Below are 16,036 nucleotides of genomic sequence, written 5' to 3' on the forward strand. Positions count from 1 at the left end.
CCTAATGAAAAGTGTTTTATAATACAGGTATTCAGCAGCATTGCATTAGGATTAAAAGCACTGTGATTGGGACCAGTCTACCTGGGTTCAAATGTAGACTGTACCACCTGCTGGACAAGTTACTAAATGTCTCTGTGCCTCAACTTCCTCATTGAAAATGTGGAAATGATAATGGCACCTACTCATTGGGCCCCTGTGACAAACGTCTTAATTTAATATAAACTGCTTGACTCAGTAAGCGTCATGTAAGTGTCTACTGTTATTACTCAACAAACACTAGCTATGTATAATAAAATGAGGATTTATACATTCTCCTGGTTTCAAAATAAACTCAAACTACTTTAAATATGTGCAAAGCCAATGAGGTAGTTTTGTGACCACAATCCCAGGTGGCAGAATGAGGACGGAATAACACTCGAGCCCAAGAGTTCCACCAGCAGTAAGCTATGATTGCGTCACTGCACTCGAGCCTGGGCAATACAGTGAAACCTCCATCCCTGAAAAAGATCAATAAACAAAAAAAAATATGTGCAAGACTGTATTCTGAGAATTACAAAGCACTGCTCATACTGAAGAGCTAAATAAAAGGGGAGATATATATGTTCATGGCTCAGAGACAATACTGTTATCAATTCTTCTGAAATTGATCTACATTCTCAATATAATCCCAATCAAAAATCTGGACAGGTATTTTCGGAGAAACCAGACAAGCTGATTCTAAATTTTATACACAAATGCAAACAATTGAGAATAGCCAAAACAATTTTGAGAAAGAAAGTTAGAGTACTTAGAGTACCTGATTTCAAAACTTAGTATAAAGCTACATAAACAAAGCCACGTGGTATCATGAGAAATAAAACCGTATGTCCATACAAAGACTTGTACATGAATGTTCATAATAGCTGTATTCATAATATCCAAAAACTGGAAACAACCCAAATATCCATCAACAGGTGAACAGATAAAATGTAGTATAACCACACAATGGAATATGAGTCAGCAATAAAAGGGAATGAAACACAAAACATGAATAAATCACAAATAATCATACTGAGGTGGAAGAAGCCAGACCAAAAAAAAAAAGTGCATACTGTATGATTCCTTGTATACAAAATTCTAGAAAACGCAACCCAATCTACAATGACAGAAAGCAAACCAGTGGTTGCCTAGAGATATGGGATGAGGGGGAGTGACTGACTGTAAAGGAACACGAGGGAACTTGTGCAGTGATGAACACGGGGTAGTTACACAACTGTATACATTTGTCAAAACTCATCAAATTGGACACTTAAAATGGGTGAATTTTACTGTATGTAAATTATGACTCAATGTAAACAAAATAAGTTATACTGCAGCACTGTCTTTTGAAAATAAAAACATACTTTTTATGCTCACGGAATGAATACAGGCAAGAACTGCCATTCACCTACTGATGCTGAGAAATCTATACTACAATATGAGAATTTTGTACACTTAGCATGAAATAACTGAAAACACTGCTGATGGTTCTCGTACACTTGTGTCTCCTTCAACTAAAGAATCAAAGGGAACTTACGAAAGAACTTTCCAATTCTGAATAGAGGTACTTATTCTAGATAAAAATTAAAAAATAACACAGAGTTTAACTGTGGAATCTGTTAGTATGTTTGTAACTGGCCTCAAAATCATATAAGCTTGCCAGGTTTCAGAGAACTGCAAAAAAGCACACAGGAGATTTAAGAAGATGAAAAAGCTCTTTTGCTATCCAAAATTTAACACTGGTACTTCCAATGATTAAAACTCTACTCCTACAGAAATAACCCTGCAAGGATTAAAAATATAGAAAATTGTTCCTTGAAGCTAGAAGCAAACCAGTAGTAGAAAATATACAGAAGTCATTCTTAATTTTTATCTCATGAAGTTCTCTCAGGAGAGCACTATTTACCTAGTTAATTATCCTGAAAAAACGTGTTTTTCTCCTTAACTCTCAAGAAATATTTTATAATACTAAGCACAGTTATTTTGAAAGTATGCCTCCATGTTGACTCTCAGACGTTACATTTTAAAAACAAAATCGGTAACATAAGCAATAAATGAAGACATAAACATATACAGGAAGAAAAAAGGCAGTGTGTGCAATTTTCAAGTTCAAATAACCACAGCAATATGTAATACGCATATATATAAATTTGGTTAGTTCTAAGGCAATGTGCTACTTTATCTTCTAGTTTATATTGTCAAAACTTAGTTCAGTAAATAGGTCACAGCTTCAGATATTTAAGATCTGAATTTGGCTGGTGCAGTGGCTCACACCTGTCATCCCAGCACTTTGGGAGGCTGGGGCGGGTAGATCACCCGAGGTCAGGAGTTCGAGACCGGACTGGCCCACATGGCGAAACCTCGTCTCTACAAAATATAGAAAAATTAGCCGGGTATGGTGGCGGGCGCCTGTAACCCCAGCTACTTGAGTGGCTGAGACAGGAGAATCGTTTGAACCCAAGAGGCGGGGTTACAGTAAGCCGAGATCATGCCACTACACTCCAGCCTGGGCAAGAGAGCGAGACTACACCTTGGGGGAAAAAAATCTGCATTTGGTTAACCTTTCCTTTTGTAAAGTAACAATACAAATAATTATACTCAGTGCTTCCAATTCAAGTTCCACACACATTCACACCTCCAGGTCTTTATGGACTCTGCCCCTTCAACTGTCTACCTTTCACACCCTCTCCTTTTCTAGATTCTTCCCCCCTTTCAACTATCTTGATTGGTACATATTCCCCAATCCCTTGATCCAGAAGCAATCTGTCTTCCCACAGCCCTTTTCTGTAGTGTCTGCTGGAACTTCCAGTGTTTTATCACATTTCTTTAAGTATACTAAACTCTCTTCTACTATGTGTATCCTTGAAAGGAAGATCCATGCTTTAATCAGCCTTACGTCCCTCACAGTATTTAGTGCGTGGATCTAAACATTTATTGGGTATGCTGCGTACAATGAAGAGGAAAACATTCAACAATGTTTTTCAGGCACTGTGTGCCATGCACATGCATCTTCTTTTATCTATTATTCGATATAAGCAGAAACAAATGTCAATGATAGAGAACTGCTCTAAATCCACTAAGAGACATAGACATGCAACTAAATACAATATAACTTTCTTGTTAAATTAAGGGATAAGTAGGATACTGTGAGAGAAACATTACATATATTGAAAACTGTTCTGATTTCATACACTATGTGTTAGGAAACTAAGTCTGGAATTTCAACGGGTCCAATGACTAGAAAGGTTTCAAGAGTGGTATAATAAGGGCCCCTCAATCTCACAAAATTTCTTACACAACCTGAAACTAACATTCCACCCATATAACAGCCTGTGCAAACAGGGAGCAACGAACTTCCCTCTATTCTCCTCACAGCAATTGGCAACAGCAGGTCGGATCTTCTCATTATCCTTATACAAACATGTTCATCCATACCTCCTCCTCACATTTATCTGAACTGTGCACCATTTCCATACACCACGTGCCACTCCCATGCCCCAAACTGATCTAAATCTATTTAACCTTTAAGATTCTTCTCAGGCTGGGAGCGGCGGCTCACGCCACAGGCATGAAAACTTTGGGAGGCCAAGGCGGGCAGATGACCTGAGGTCAGGAGTTCGAGATCAGCCCGAGCAAAATGGAGAAACGGGGTCTCTACTAAAAATACAAAAAATTAGCCGGGCATGGTGGCACATGCCTGTAATCCCAGAGACTCGGGAGGCTGAGGCAGGAGAATCATTTGAACCCAGGAAGCAGAGGTTGTAGTGAGCCAAGGTCAAGCCACTGCACTCCAGCCTGGGCAACAAGAACAAAACTCTGTCTCAAAAAAAAAAAAAAGATTCTTCTGAAGGCCTACTTTACATCCTCCAAATGTATATTGAACTATTAGTACTTAATCTGTACCTCTCCTCTTTAAAAATTGATAATGATAAAGTTAATTCTTAACATTTTATATAACTTGGAGTCAGGCAAAACTGGTTCCAGATCCCAGGCAGATCTGCTACTGCCTTGCAATGTAAAGTTTGGTAAGTTACTAAACTTCCTTTAATCTGTTTCCTCATCATTAAAATGAGCAATGAAACATAAAGTGGTTACTAAAAATTGGACCAGTTAGTTGATGTAAAGGACCCTCCCAACTTTAAAATGTGACCTCATGGTAGCTCACACAAGCCACCCTCAGCAGATCTTTTTCACGTCTCCTACTGAAAAACGTGAAAAAGTTAAGGGTTTGACAAAGCTCGGATCCACAGCTCCTAGGTTGGTGGCCTAACACTGACATCTGTCCCAAGAGTCTGTCTTCCTCACAGCAAACCTGATAAAGGTCAAGAGAAAAAACAACTTATATTACATAAGCCAAAGAACACATAAATTAACACTTCTAGGTCTGCATTATCTTCCTGGAGCAAGCAAAACCACTTCTGCAAATTGCGAACTCAGAAGAGAAAGTCCAAACGGGATGGGAACTGAGTCATCAATTTAAAACCATCAACCACTGACTACCCCACCCCCAGAAAGAAGACTCTACCACGACCTACTACCGTGAAGCCCTGGGCATACCACACTCAGCCACTACTCCAGAAATCCCAACCTCCGACACGCAAGTACCGCCAGTAGGCGCAGCACCCAGTCCCACCCTCGGCTCTGAGCCAGAGTCAGGTACCCTCACACCAGGGTCCCCACCCCAGATCCTCAGGACCCAATCCAAACTCCTATCCCAGCCCGACACCCGCACTCACCCGGGCGGTGACCTTATATACTGTGTAGCCCCTCGGGTGTCGCTGGGGCTCGGTAACAGTGTAGAAACGGGCCAGATCGGCACTCCGCTCCCGGTAAGAGGTCATCCTCCCGCCGCCTCTGCCGCCGCCACCGCCCGCCCGGGATCATCAGGGCAACCCGGCGCCGCCGCGGTCCAGGTTCCCCAACGCAGCGGCGAAGCGGCGAGGGGGCGGTGGCTCCAAGGCGGCTCCACGGCGGCGCCTCAGCGGCACAGTTCTGCTTCCGGGTCAGCAAAGAAGCTTCCGGGCCAGGCCGTCTCCCGCTTCTAGGGGGAGGGGAGACTACCCCCTTAGATTCTAACCCCTTTGGGACAACTGGGACTGGCCTGTAGTTGAAGATTAAGGGGTCACGCTGCCATCCCCGTCACTGAGGAGATCTCAGGCCTCTCCACTAAAGATGACTTCTTGTACGCTAGCTCCGTCACCTTCTAGATTTTGTGAGAGTTGGTACAGCCACGCCACACCGGGAGAGTGTGGTCCTCCCTGCCTCCGCCCCGCCGTTGTACAAACTTACGTGGAGTGGTGAAGGGATGGAGAGATACCATAGCCTAGCACCTTCTTTCCTTACCTATTCACGGTCTATCATTTTAAATACCCACAGCAACATCTCATTCTCTGAGACATATTCCTTACTTCTAAGACGAATTTCCTTCCCTTGAGCGCCTTTCTGTAACACATCTACACAGCAAGCTCCCAACCCAAAAAGCTCCCAAGCCAGTATCAATCTTTTTAAAATCCCCTCAGGTTCGAAAATCTGGAGTTTGCCTCTGGCTAAAAGAAAGAAAAAAATATATATGTCACTAGAACTCTCCAAGCCAGTCACTGCAGTTTCCAATTTCAGCTGAGGTTGTTATCAACGCTTGGCAATTCCTTTATCTTTTTGTCATTGGGGTTCTTTTTCATTCCCCAAAATATTCATTCCAAGTCTTTGCCTTTATCCTAAAGACTCTGTTCCTCTTCCTTTTGCCTCCCTACTCTCTGCACCACCACCCTTCCTTACAAGGAAAAAAGAAGAGGAAGCAGCAGCTATAACCGTTAGTACCAATTCCTTCATCTTCTCATATTTCCATGCCAGTCTGAGATGTGCACATATCACTTGCTCATTTTTACAACCAATGACTGCACCTGTGATCTGAATCCCATCCTCTTTGGCCGACCTTAAGACTGTTTCAATGACATTCCAAATCTCCTTTCTGTATGTTTAATCTCTTTCTCACCACTGGCTCCTTCTTTTCAACCTACATATACCTAAGTCGGTCTATTAGTCATTCATTAAACCTGAATTCACCACCTACTATGTGCCCCACATGATGCCAATTTGGCATTGGAGTTACAAAGATAGTCCCTGTTCTCCAACCAGGCACGGTGGCTCATGCCTGTAATTTCAACAATTTGGGAGGCCGAAGCAGGCTGATCACCTGAGGACAGGAGTTTGAGACCAACCTGGCCAATATGGTGAAACCCCCTCTCCACTAAAAATACAAAAAATCAGCCATGCATGGTGGCAGGCACCTGTAATCCCAGCTACTTGGGAGGCTGAGGCAGGAGAATCGTTTGAACCCGGGAGCGAGTTGCAGTGAGCCAAGATCCCGCCATTGCACTCCAGCCTAGGGGACAAGAGCAAGACTTCTCTCAAAAAAAAAAAAAAAAGTAGATAGTGCCTGTTCTCAAGTACCATCTAGTAGGAAAAGTAAAGACATACATTGTGATAAGTACCATGGTGAATGTATATATGGAGTGCTATAGATCACACCAATTCAGAATGAAAGATCGCCTAAGGCTTTCTGATAGAAGACTGAATGTTGGAAGAGAGATGGGAGTTAGCCAGGTGAGAAGGGAGTAAAGGGCATTATTCATTTTGCCTTCTTTTCTTCCTTTCTTTCTCCTTCCACTCACTGTCAAAGTTGTTTAAGTTGATTTTAAAGTAATCTACATCAATATTGCATCATCACCCGTTTATTCCCATGTCCAATTCAATCTGGTTTCACCTCTTTATTGCTACTCTGAAACTGCTCTGAAAATCGTTTCCAATGACCTCAATTTGCCCAATATTTCTGGATTTTGAAAGTCTCTGACCATTTCTACCTTTTTAAAACTTTTCTGTGTTCTTAGCACATGAGTCAGCATTATTTCTCTTTTCTCTTTTATACTCAGATAACTCACTCTTTTTTCAGTCTCCTTTGCTGATTTCTCTTCCTTCCAGGAACTTTCAATATTCTCAAGATTTTGCCTTTGATCCTTTGTTCTTTATTCCCACTGACTTGCAAATGTCTATCTCCCAGCATATCTCTCTTCCACGACTTGACTCACTTTACCTACATCTTTATTATATATCTACGACTGGAAACAGAACAAATCAAAAGCTCAACATTTTTTCCCCTCATACACCTATTTCTATCTCCATGACTGGTTTTACTCTCCATTTAATTACATTAGTTAGGTACTTGAGATCATCCTTAGCAACTTCCTCTCCATGATCTCTGAGTTTCTTTGATTTACCAGATACCATTGATTAAAAATTTAAAAAGTGGAAAAACGTGTGCCACGAAAACACTACCAGAAAGACTTAAGACAAAGAAATATGATCAGGAATAAAGGAGGACAAAACTTAAAGAATTCAATTCATAAAGAAGACAGAGCAATTCTAAATGTTTATATACCTAATAACAAAACTAAAAATGTAAAAAGCAAAAACCATTAGAACTAAAAGAAGAAATAGATAAATCCACAATTATAGTTAAGATTTCAATACTCAGGCCGGACATGGTGGCACATGCCTGTAATCCTAGCACTTTAGAAGGCTGTAGCACTTTAGAAGGCTGAAGTGGGCAGATCACTTGAGGCCAGGAGTTCAAGACCAGCCTGGCCAACATGGCAAAACCTCATCTCTACTAAAAATACAAAAATTAGCCGGGTGTGGTGGCACATATCTGTAATCCCAGTCGCTTGGGAGGTTGAAGCACAAGAATCACTTGAACCAGGGAGGCGGAGGTTGCAGTGAGCCAAGATCATGCAACTGCACTCTAGCATGGGCGACAAAGCGAGATTCTGTCTCAAAAAAACAAAAAAGATTTCAACACTCCTCTCTCAGTAATTGACAAAATATGTAAACAAATAAATGAATAAGGATACAGAATACCTGAACTGCTCTATCAACCAACTCTACCTGATAGACATTTATAGAACACTCCACTCAATAGTAGCAGAAAATGTTTGTTTCAAGTGTACGGAAAACATTCAACAAGTCAGACCATATCCTGGGCTATAAAATAAATGCTAACAGGCTGGGCACAGTGGCTCATGCATGTAATCCCAGCACTTTGGAAGGCCAAGGGGGGCGGATCACCTGAGGTTGGGAGTTCAAGACCAGTCTGACCAACATGGCAAAACCCTGTCTGCACTAAAAACACAAAATTAGCCGGGCGTGGTGGCACATGCCTGTAATCCCAGCTACTCAGGAGGTTGAGGCAGGAGAATCACTTGAACCTGGGAGGCAGAGGTTGCAGTGAGCTGAGATTGCACCATTGCACTACAGCCTGGGCAACAAGAATGAAACTCCATCTCAGTAAATAAACAACTAAATGTTAACCAATTCTTTAAAACCAATATAAATTGGATTTGCTCTGTGACCTCAGGGAATTAAACTAGAAGTTCATAATAGAAAGTTACCCATAAAATTCATAAATATTTGGAAAGTAAATACAATTCTAAGGACTCCTGGATCAAAAATAAATGACAAAAGACTTTTAAACATATTTGGAATTGAATGAAAATGGAAGCATGTCATAATGTGTGGGACACAGCTAATGCAGTGCTTAGAGGGAAATGTATAACCTTGATGGCTTATAGTAAACAAGAAGAAGGGTCATGAACTAAGCTTCTACTTTAAGAAGGTAGAGGCCGGGCGCGGTGGCTCAAGCCTGTAATCCCAGCACTTTAGGAGGCCAAGACAGGCGGATCACAAGGTAAGGAGATTGAGACTATCCTGGCTAACACGGTGAAACCCCGTCTCTACTAAAAAAAAAAAAATACAGAAAATAGCCGGGCACGGTGGCGGGCGCCTGTAGTCCCAGCTACACGGGAGGCTGAGGCAGGAGAATGGCGTGAACCTGGGAGGCAGAGCTTGCAGTGAGCTGAGATCTGACCACTGCACTCCAGCCTGGGCGACAGAGCGAGACTCCGTCTCAAAAAAAAAAAAAAAAGAAGCTAGAAAAAAATATATTAAACCTGAGAGCAAGAATAAGGGAAAAAAAACATAAACAAAAGAGTAATAACTCAATAACATTTTCTAAAAAAGAGAAAAACAATGAAATAGAAATAGAGAAAAGCAATAAAGAAAAACCAGTGAAACCAAAAACTGATTCTTTGTTGGGGGGATCTCCAAAAGTTCACTGCTCCGCATAAACTATGAAAAACCTAACAAAACTCTCAGTATTAACTCTTTCAGAACTCTGGAAACTAACCAAAAGCTTACAGCAACCCAGGAGCACTTACTTAAGAAAATAGGCTGAATCTCAGCCGGGCACGGTGGCTCATACCTGTAATTCCAACACTTTGGGAGGCCGAGGCAGGTGGATCATGAGGTCAGGAGTTCGAGACCATCCTGGCCAATGCGGTAAAACCTCATCTCTACTAAATACACAAAAACTTAGCCAGGCGTGGTGGTGGGCACCTGTAGTCCCAACTACTCAGGAGACCAAAGCAGGAGAATCACTTGAACCCGGGAGACGGAGGTTGCAGTGAGCTGAGATCACGCCACTGCACTTCCAGCCTAGGCGACAGAACGAGACTCTGTCTCAAAAAAGAAAAAAAGAAAAAGAAAATAGGCTGAATCTCTAAGAACAGCAAACTTTCTGGCATTTTGACTTACCCTAGGCCCATCCCCTGCTCCTCAGCTCAGGGATATCCTTGAAAATAACAGCCAACATTCCTAGAACCAGTTCTGAGGGAGAAGAGACCTCATTTTTATAAAGTAGTAACGATTACTATAAATAAATAAATATTTGGTCTTATTTGTCTGGTGGCTTTCAGAAAACCAACTCAAAAGGCTTATCTTCACCTTGTCCCAATGCTGAAGCCATTAACCAGGGGACAGTTTTCCACAATATTTATAGGTAAATGTGTTTGTCATTGCTACATCAAGTAATGGATGACAGCTGAGCAAACAATCAGCTGCCCAAGAAGCTTGAGAGAAAAGGCTGGAGAGTGAGAAACTTTGGAAGAATAAGGGCCTTGAAAAGTTCCAATATATTCCTGAGAATCTAGAAGACCATGCACATGACCAGAGCTATGCGGATGCTCAGGAAAGACTTGAGAAGGCTTTAAGCTTTCACATCTGGCCAACCTTGAAGCTCTGGACAAGCAAGATGAGAAGGCTAAGGCAGGGTTGTAAACTGCCTGGCTGAGTGTTGAAGATGTACACCTGCATAAAAACAGGGCCTCTGCCGGGTGCAGTGGCTCACACCTATAATCCCAGCACTTTAAGAAGCCGAGGCAGGTGAATCACTTGAGCCCAGGAGTTCGAGACCAGTCTGGGAAACATAGTGAGGCCCCATCTCTACAAGAAAATGAAAAAAAAAAAAAAAAAAAATTGGCAGGGCATAGTGGTGTTGGGAAAAGGGGCTTGTGGGGTGCCTGTATAAACTGGCCATAAAAATATGGACAATAAGTCATGGAAAGCCACAAGAGGCCTCTGAGGAAGAAAGCCTCCTAATTGCCATCATGTTCTCATGCTCAGAACAAGACCTGCTCTCTTCTCTGTAAACACTGTGTTCAAGGAGAAAGACACTCCTTTGAAACACTGCAATGTGGACAGACACGCAGGCTCCTAGTTAAGCCTGCTCCCACTGACTACTCTCCGATAAGTTAAAGATACGCTGTTTGAGCACAAAGGAGATTCATTTAAACAGCTGTTGCTCTAAATTACGCCTATGACGCACTGCCACCCTTTCACTGTTTCGCCGTGAACACCTGCTTCTTAGATCTAAGTGACTATACTCAGTAAATAGTGTGGAGACCAGAGCCCTGAGCCTTTTGCAGCCTCCATTTTGCAACCAGCCCCCTGGCTCCCACCTTTATAAACTCTTAACCTGTCTCTTCTCATGTGGGAAAAGGGCTTATGGGGTGCCTGTATAAACTGGCCATAAAAATATGGGACAATAAGTCATAGAAAGTCACAAGAGGACTCTGAGGAGGAAAGCCTCCTAATTGCCATCATGTTCCCATGCTCAGAGCGAGACCCGCTCTCTTATCTGTAAACACTGTTTTCAAAGTGAAAGACACTCCTTTAAAACACTGAAATGTAGACAGACATGTAGGCTCCTAGTTAAGTCGCTCCCACTAGCTACTCTCCGATAAGTTAAAGATATGCTGTTTGAGCACAAAAAAGATTCATTTAAACAGCTATTGCGATAAATTATGCCTATGACACACTGCCACCCTTTCACTGTTTCGCCCTAAACATTTGCTTCTTAAATCTAAGTAATTGTACTTAATCAATAGTATAGAGACCAGAGCTCTGAACCTTTTGCAGCCTCCATTTTGCAACTGGCCCCCTGGCTCCCACCTTTACAGACTCTTAACCTGTCTCTTCTCATTCCTTTGTCACCACCAGACTTCGAGTACCCTACGCGTGGTGTTGAGGCTGGTCCCCAACGTAGTGGTGTACACCTGTAGTCCCAGCTACACAGGAGGCTGAAACAAGAGAATTGCTGGAGCCTGGGAGGCAGAGGTTGTGGTGAGTCAAGATCATGCCACTGCATGCCAACCTGGACGATAGAGCAAGACTGTGTCTCAAAATAAATAAGTAAATAAAAACGAAAAATAAAATAAGGCCAGGCATGGTGGCTCATGCCTGTAATCCCAGCACTTTGGAGTCTGAGGTAGGTGGATCGCTTGAGCCCAGGAGTCTGAGACTAGCCTGGGCAATATAGTGAGACCCTGTCGCTATAAAAAATAAAAATAAAATAAAATAAAAACAAGGCCTCTCTGCAAAGACTGGGAGCTATTTTTTTGGTTCCAGCATCTAAGGAAATCACTGTCCAATCATTTGCTGTCCAATCTCTGCCTAATTAATAAGCCAACAGAACAGAGACTTTAGTGGCCACACACAACAAATAACAGACTTAACAAAATTATTCAGAAAACTAAACAAACAACTACTACAATAAGCACTAACAATGAACTCTGGGAAGGAGAGATACTCTGACTTTCAGAGTTGTCATATTAGAACATGTAAAATAATTAATTTTCAACAAAAATTTATGAAGCATTTTAAGAAACCAAAGGTATGACCCATATGCACAGATAAAAAGGCAATCAATTAAAACCTATGTCCATGAGGAAGCTCAGATGTTGGTCCTGTTGACAAAAATTTTAAATTGGCTATTTTAGATACATCCAAAAAGCCAAAGAAAACCACGTCTAAAGGAACCAAAGACAAAGACAAAACTGACTCAAGAAGAAAGAAAAGCCAGAATAGACCAGTGAAGACATTAAGTCTGTATCAAAAAATGTCAACAAACAGAAACCTAGGATTAGAAGCTTTTTCCAATGAATTCAGTGAAACTGAATGTTAAAAAGAATTAATGTCAGTCTTTCTCAAATTCTGTCAAATAAAAGAAGAAAAGAGAACACTTTCCAACTCATTTTATGAGGCCAGTATTACCCAGCTAACACACCCAAATAATCACAAGAAAAAAAGTTTCCTTGGGAATATCCTCAACTAAAAACTCGCAGACCAAATCGAGCAGCATAGTAAAAGGATTATGTGACATGACCATGTGGGATTTATCCCTGAAATGCAAAGTTGGTTCAATATATGAAAATAAATCAATGTAGTACACCATATTGATGGTATAAAGGGAAAAAATACAGGATCGTCTCAACAGATGCAGAAAAGACATTTGACAAAGTCCAACATCCTTTCATGATAAGAAAACACGACCAACTAGGAATAGAAGGTGAACTTCCTGAAACTGAAAAAGGGCATTGATGAAAAACCCACAGCTAACATCACTCTCAATGGTGAAAACCTGAAAGCTTTCCCCCAAAGCAGGAGCAAGACAAGGATGTCCACTCTTCCACATCCATTCAATATTGTATTGGTACTTCTGGCCAAGGCAATTAGACAAGAAAAAGAAATAAAAGTCATCCAGATTGTAAAGGTAGAAGTAAAACAATCTTTATTGTCAGAAGATATGATTTTTTTTTTTTAATTGAGGCAGGACTTCACTCTGACACCCAGGCTGGACTGCAGTGGCACAATCTTGACTCATCACAACCTCGACATCCCGAGCTCAAGTGATCCTCCCACCTCAGCCTCCAAAGTAGCTAAGATTACAGGTGTGCACCACCATGCCCAGCTAATTTTTGTATTTTTTGTGGAGACGGAGTCTCACCGTGTTGCCCAGACTGGTCCTGAACTCCTGGATTCAAGCAATCTGCCTGCCTTGGCCTCTCAAAGTGCTGGAACTACAGGTGTGAGCCACAGCATCCAGCCAAAGTTGTTTGTTTTAGTTTTTATTGTTGTTGTTGTCTGTCTTTTTAAAATCATGGCTCACTGAAACCTCAACCCACCCTCTCATCTCCCCCAACCCTCTACCTCTGCTTCAGGTGATCCTCTTCCCACCTCGGCCTCCCCAGTAACTGGGACTACAGGTACGCACCACCATGCCCGACAAATTTTCATATTTTTTGTAGAGATGTGGTTTTGCCATGTTGCCAAGGGTGGTCTCAAACTCCTGGGATCAAGTGATCCACCCACCTCAACTTCCCAAAGTGCTGGGATTACAAGCGTAAACCACCAAACCCAGCCAACATGGTCTTGTATATAGAAAACTCTAAAGAATCTACACACACTCCCAAAAAGCTTTTAGAGCCAAAGAATAAGTTCAGCAAAGTTGAAACATAAAAGATCCCTATATGAAAATTAATTATATTTCTATACACTAACAATGAACAATCCAAAAATTGAAATTAAGAAAATAATTCTACTTAAAATACTGTCAAAAATAATAAAGTATTTGGAAATAAATGTATTTATTTATTTAATTTATTTTTGAGACAGAATCCCACTCTATCATCTAGGTTGGAGTGCAGCGGTGCAATCTCAGCTCACTGCAATCTCCTCCTCCCAGGTTCAAGCAATTCTCCCACCTCAGCTTCTCAAGTAGCTGGGACTACAGGCGTGCGCCACCACACCCGGCTAATGGGAATAAATTTAACAAAGGAAATGTAATGCTTGTACACCTAAAATAATAAAATATTGAAAGTCATTAAGATGGCAATACTCCCCAAATTGAATACATATTCAGTGCGATCCCTATTTTCAGCTTTTTTTTTTAACAGAAAGGAGCAAGATGATCTTTAAATTCATATGGAAATGCAAAGGACTCTGAAAAGCAAAACAGTCTTAATAAAGATCGGAGAAACTACATGTCCTGATTTCAAAACTCACTATAAAACTACAGTAATCACAGCAGTGTGATATTGGCATAAAGGTAACTATACAGAAGATGGCATAGAGTTGTGAGTTCAGACATACATCCATACATTTACAGTCAAGCAATTTTCAACAAAGAGCAATCAATAGGAAGGAGAGATGGGGAAAGCAAAGAAATAGTCTTCAACAAATGGTGCTGGGAAAACTAGATATTCACATGTAAAATAATGAATTTAGACCCCTCCTAACACCACATACTAAAATTAACTCAAAATAGATTAAAGATGGAAATGTAAGAGGTAAAAGCATAAAGCTCTTAGAAAGAAATGTAAGTATATCTTCATGGCCTTGTAATAGGAAATGGTTTGCTATGACACCAAAAAGCACAAGTAGCCAAAGTAAAAATAGATAAATTGGAATTCATCAAAATTAAAAGCTTTGTGTGTCAAAGAACACTGTCAAAGTGAAAAGAGAATCCACAGAATGGGAGAAAATATATGCAAATCATGTATCTGACAAGAGTCTAGTATCCAGAATATATAAAGAACTCTTTCAACCCAACAATAGAGGGGTAAATAACTCAATTTTAAAATGGGCAAATGATCTGAAAATGTTTCTCCAAAGAATCTATACCAATGGTCAATAAGCACATGAAAAGATGTAGCATTAGTCATCAGGGAAATGTACATCAAAACCACAGTGAGCTACACATTCACATTCATTAGGATGGTGTTATGGGCTGAACTGTGTCCCCGCAGAATTCATATACTGAAAAGTTCTGCCTGCAGTACCTCGGAATGTGACAGTATTTAAAGATAGAGCCATTAAAGAGGCAATCAAGGTAAAATGAAATTATATGGATGAGCCCTAGTCCAATATGACTTATGTCCTTACAAGAAGAGGAAACTAGGACCCAGAGGAAAGCCCATTTGAAGACACAGACGATAGGCGTCTATGGGCATGTTGTACCCCAATTAGTATTAGTAAATTTAAAAGCCAGGAAGAGAAACCCTCAGAAGAAAACAGCCCTGCTGACACCTTGATCTTGAACTTCTTTTTTTTTTTTTTTTTTTTGAGACGGACTCTCACACTGTCACCTGGGCTGGAGTGCAGTGGCACCATCTTGGCTCACTGCAACCTCCATCTCCAGGGTTCAAATGATTATCCTGCCTCAGCCTCCTGAATATCTGAGATTACAGAGGCCCACCACCATGCCTGGCTAATTTTTTTATATTTTTAGTAGAGATGGGGTTTCACTATGTTGGCCAGGCTGGTCTCAAACTCCTGACCTCATGATCCTCCCACCTCGCCTGGAATTACAGGCATGAGCCACCGCACCCAGTCTTGATCTTTAACTTTTTTTTCTTTTTTTTGGAGACAGAGTACTGCTCTGTCACCCAGGCTGGATCTTGAACTTCTTGTCCTCCAGAATCATGGGAAAGTTAAGTTCTATAGTTTAAGACACCCCGTCTGTGGTACTTTATGACAGTCCTGGGAAACAAAATACAGGTGGCTTTTTCTTTTTCTTTGAAAAAAAATGAGGCTCACTCTGTTGCCCAAGCTAGAGTGCAGTGGGGCCATCTCAGCTCACTGCAACCTTCACCTCCCCGGTTCAAGTGATTCTCCTGCCTCAGTCTCCTGAGTAGCTGGGATTACAGGCACGCACCACAACGCGCAGCTAATTTTTTTTTTTTTTTTCCCTCCCTCTGTCGCCCAGGCTGGAGTGCAGCAGCGCGATATGGGCTCACTGCAACCTCCACTTTCTGGGTTCAAGGGATTCTCCTGCCTCTGAGTAGCTGGG

The 16,036-nt window shown here is 41.4% G+C and overlaps 1 protein-coding gene across 15 annotated transcripts in view; it reads right to left on the reverse strand.

Annotated features, from left to right (window-relative positions):
* The window catches only part of RPS6KC1 (ribosomal protein S6 kinase C1), a 217,618-nt gene extending 212,594 nt beyond the window's left edge, over positions 1 to 5,024 (reverse strand). For 7 of the 15 annotated variants that reach the window (XM_007988470.3, XM_073011515.1, XM_007988471.3 and 4 more), the window contains exon 1: positions 4,755 to 5,024. In XM_007988470.3, coding sequence (XP_007986661.2) covers positions 4,755 to 4,859 — 105 coding nt within the window. In that variant the 5' untranslated portion in view covers positions 4,860 to 5,024. The remainder of the gene's footprint in view (positions 1 to 4,754) is intronic. The other 8 variants (XM_073011512.1, XM_073011514.1, XM_073011513.1 and 5 more) reach the window with 3 other exon arrangements.
* Between the last annotated feature and the right edge of the window lie 11,012 nt (positions 5,025 to 16,036).

The sequence above is a fragment of the Chlorocebus sabaeus genome, chromosome 25 (assembly GCF_047675955.1).
Source record: "Chlorocebus sabaeus isolate Y175 chromosome 25, mChlSab1.0.hap1, whole genome shotgun sequence".
Classification (NCBI taxonomy): Eukaryota; Metazoa; Chordata; class Mammalia; order Primates; family Cercopithecidae; genus Chlorocebus; species Chlorocebus sabaeus.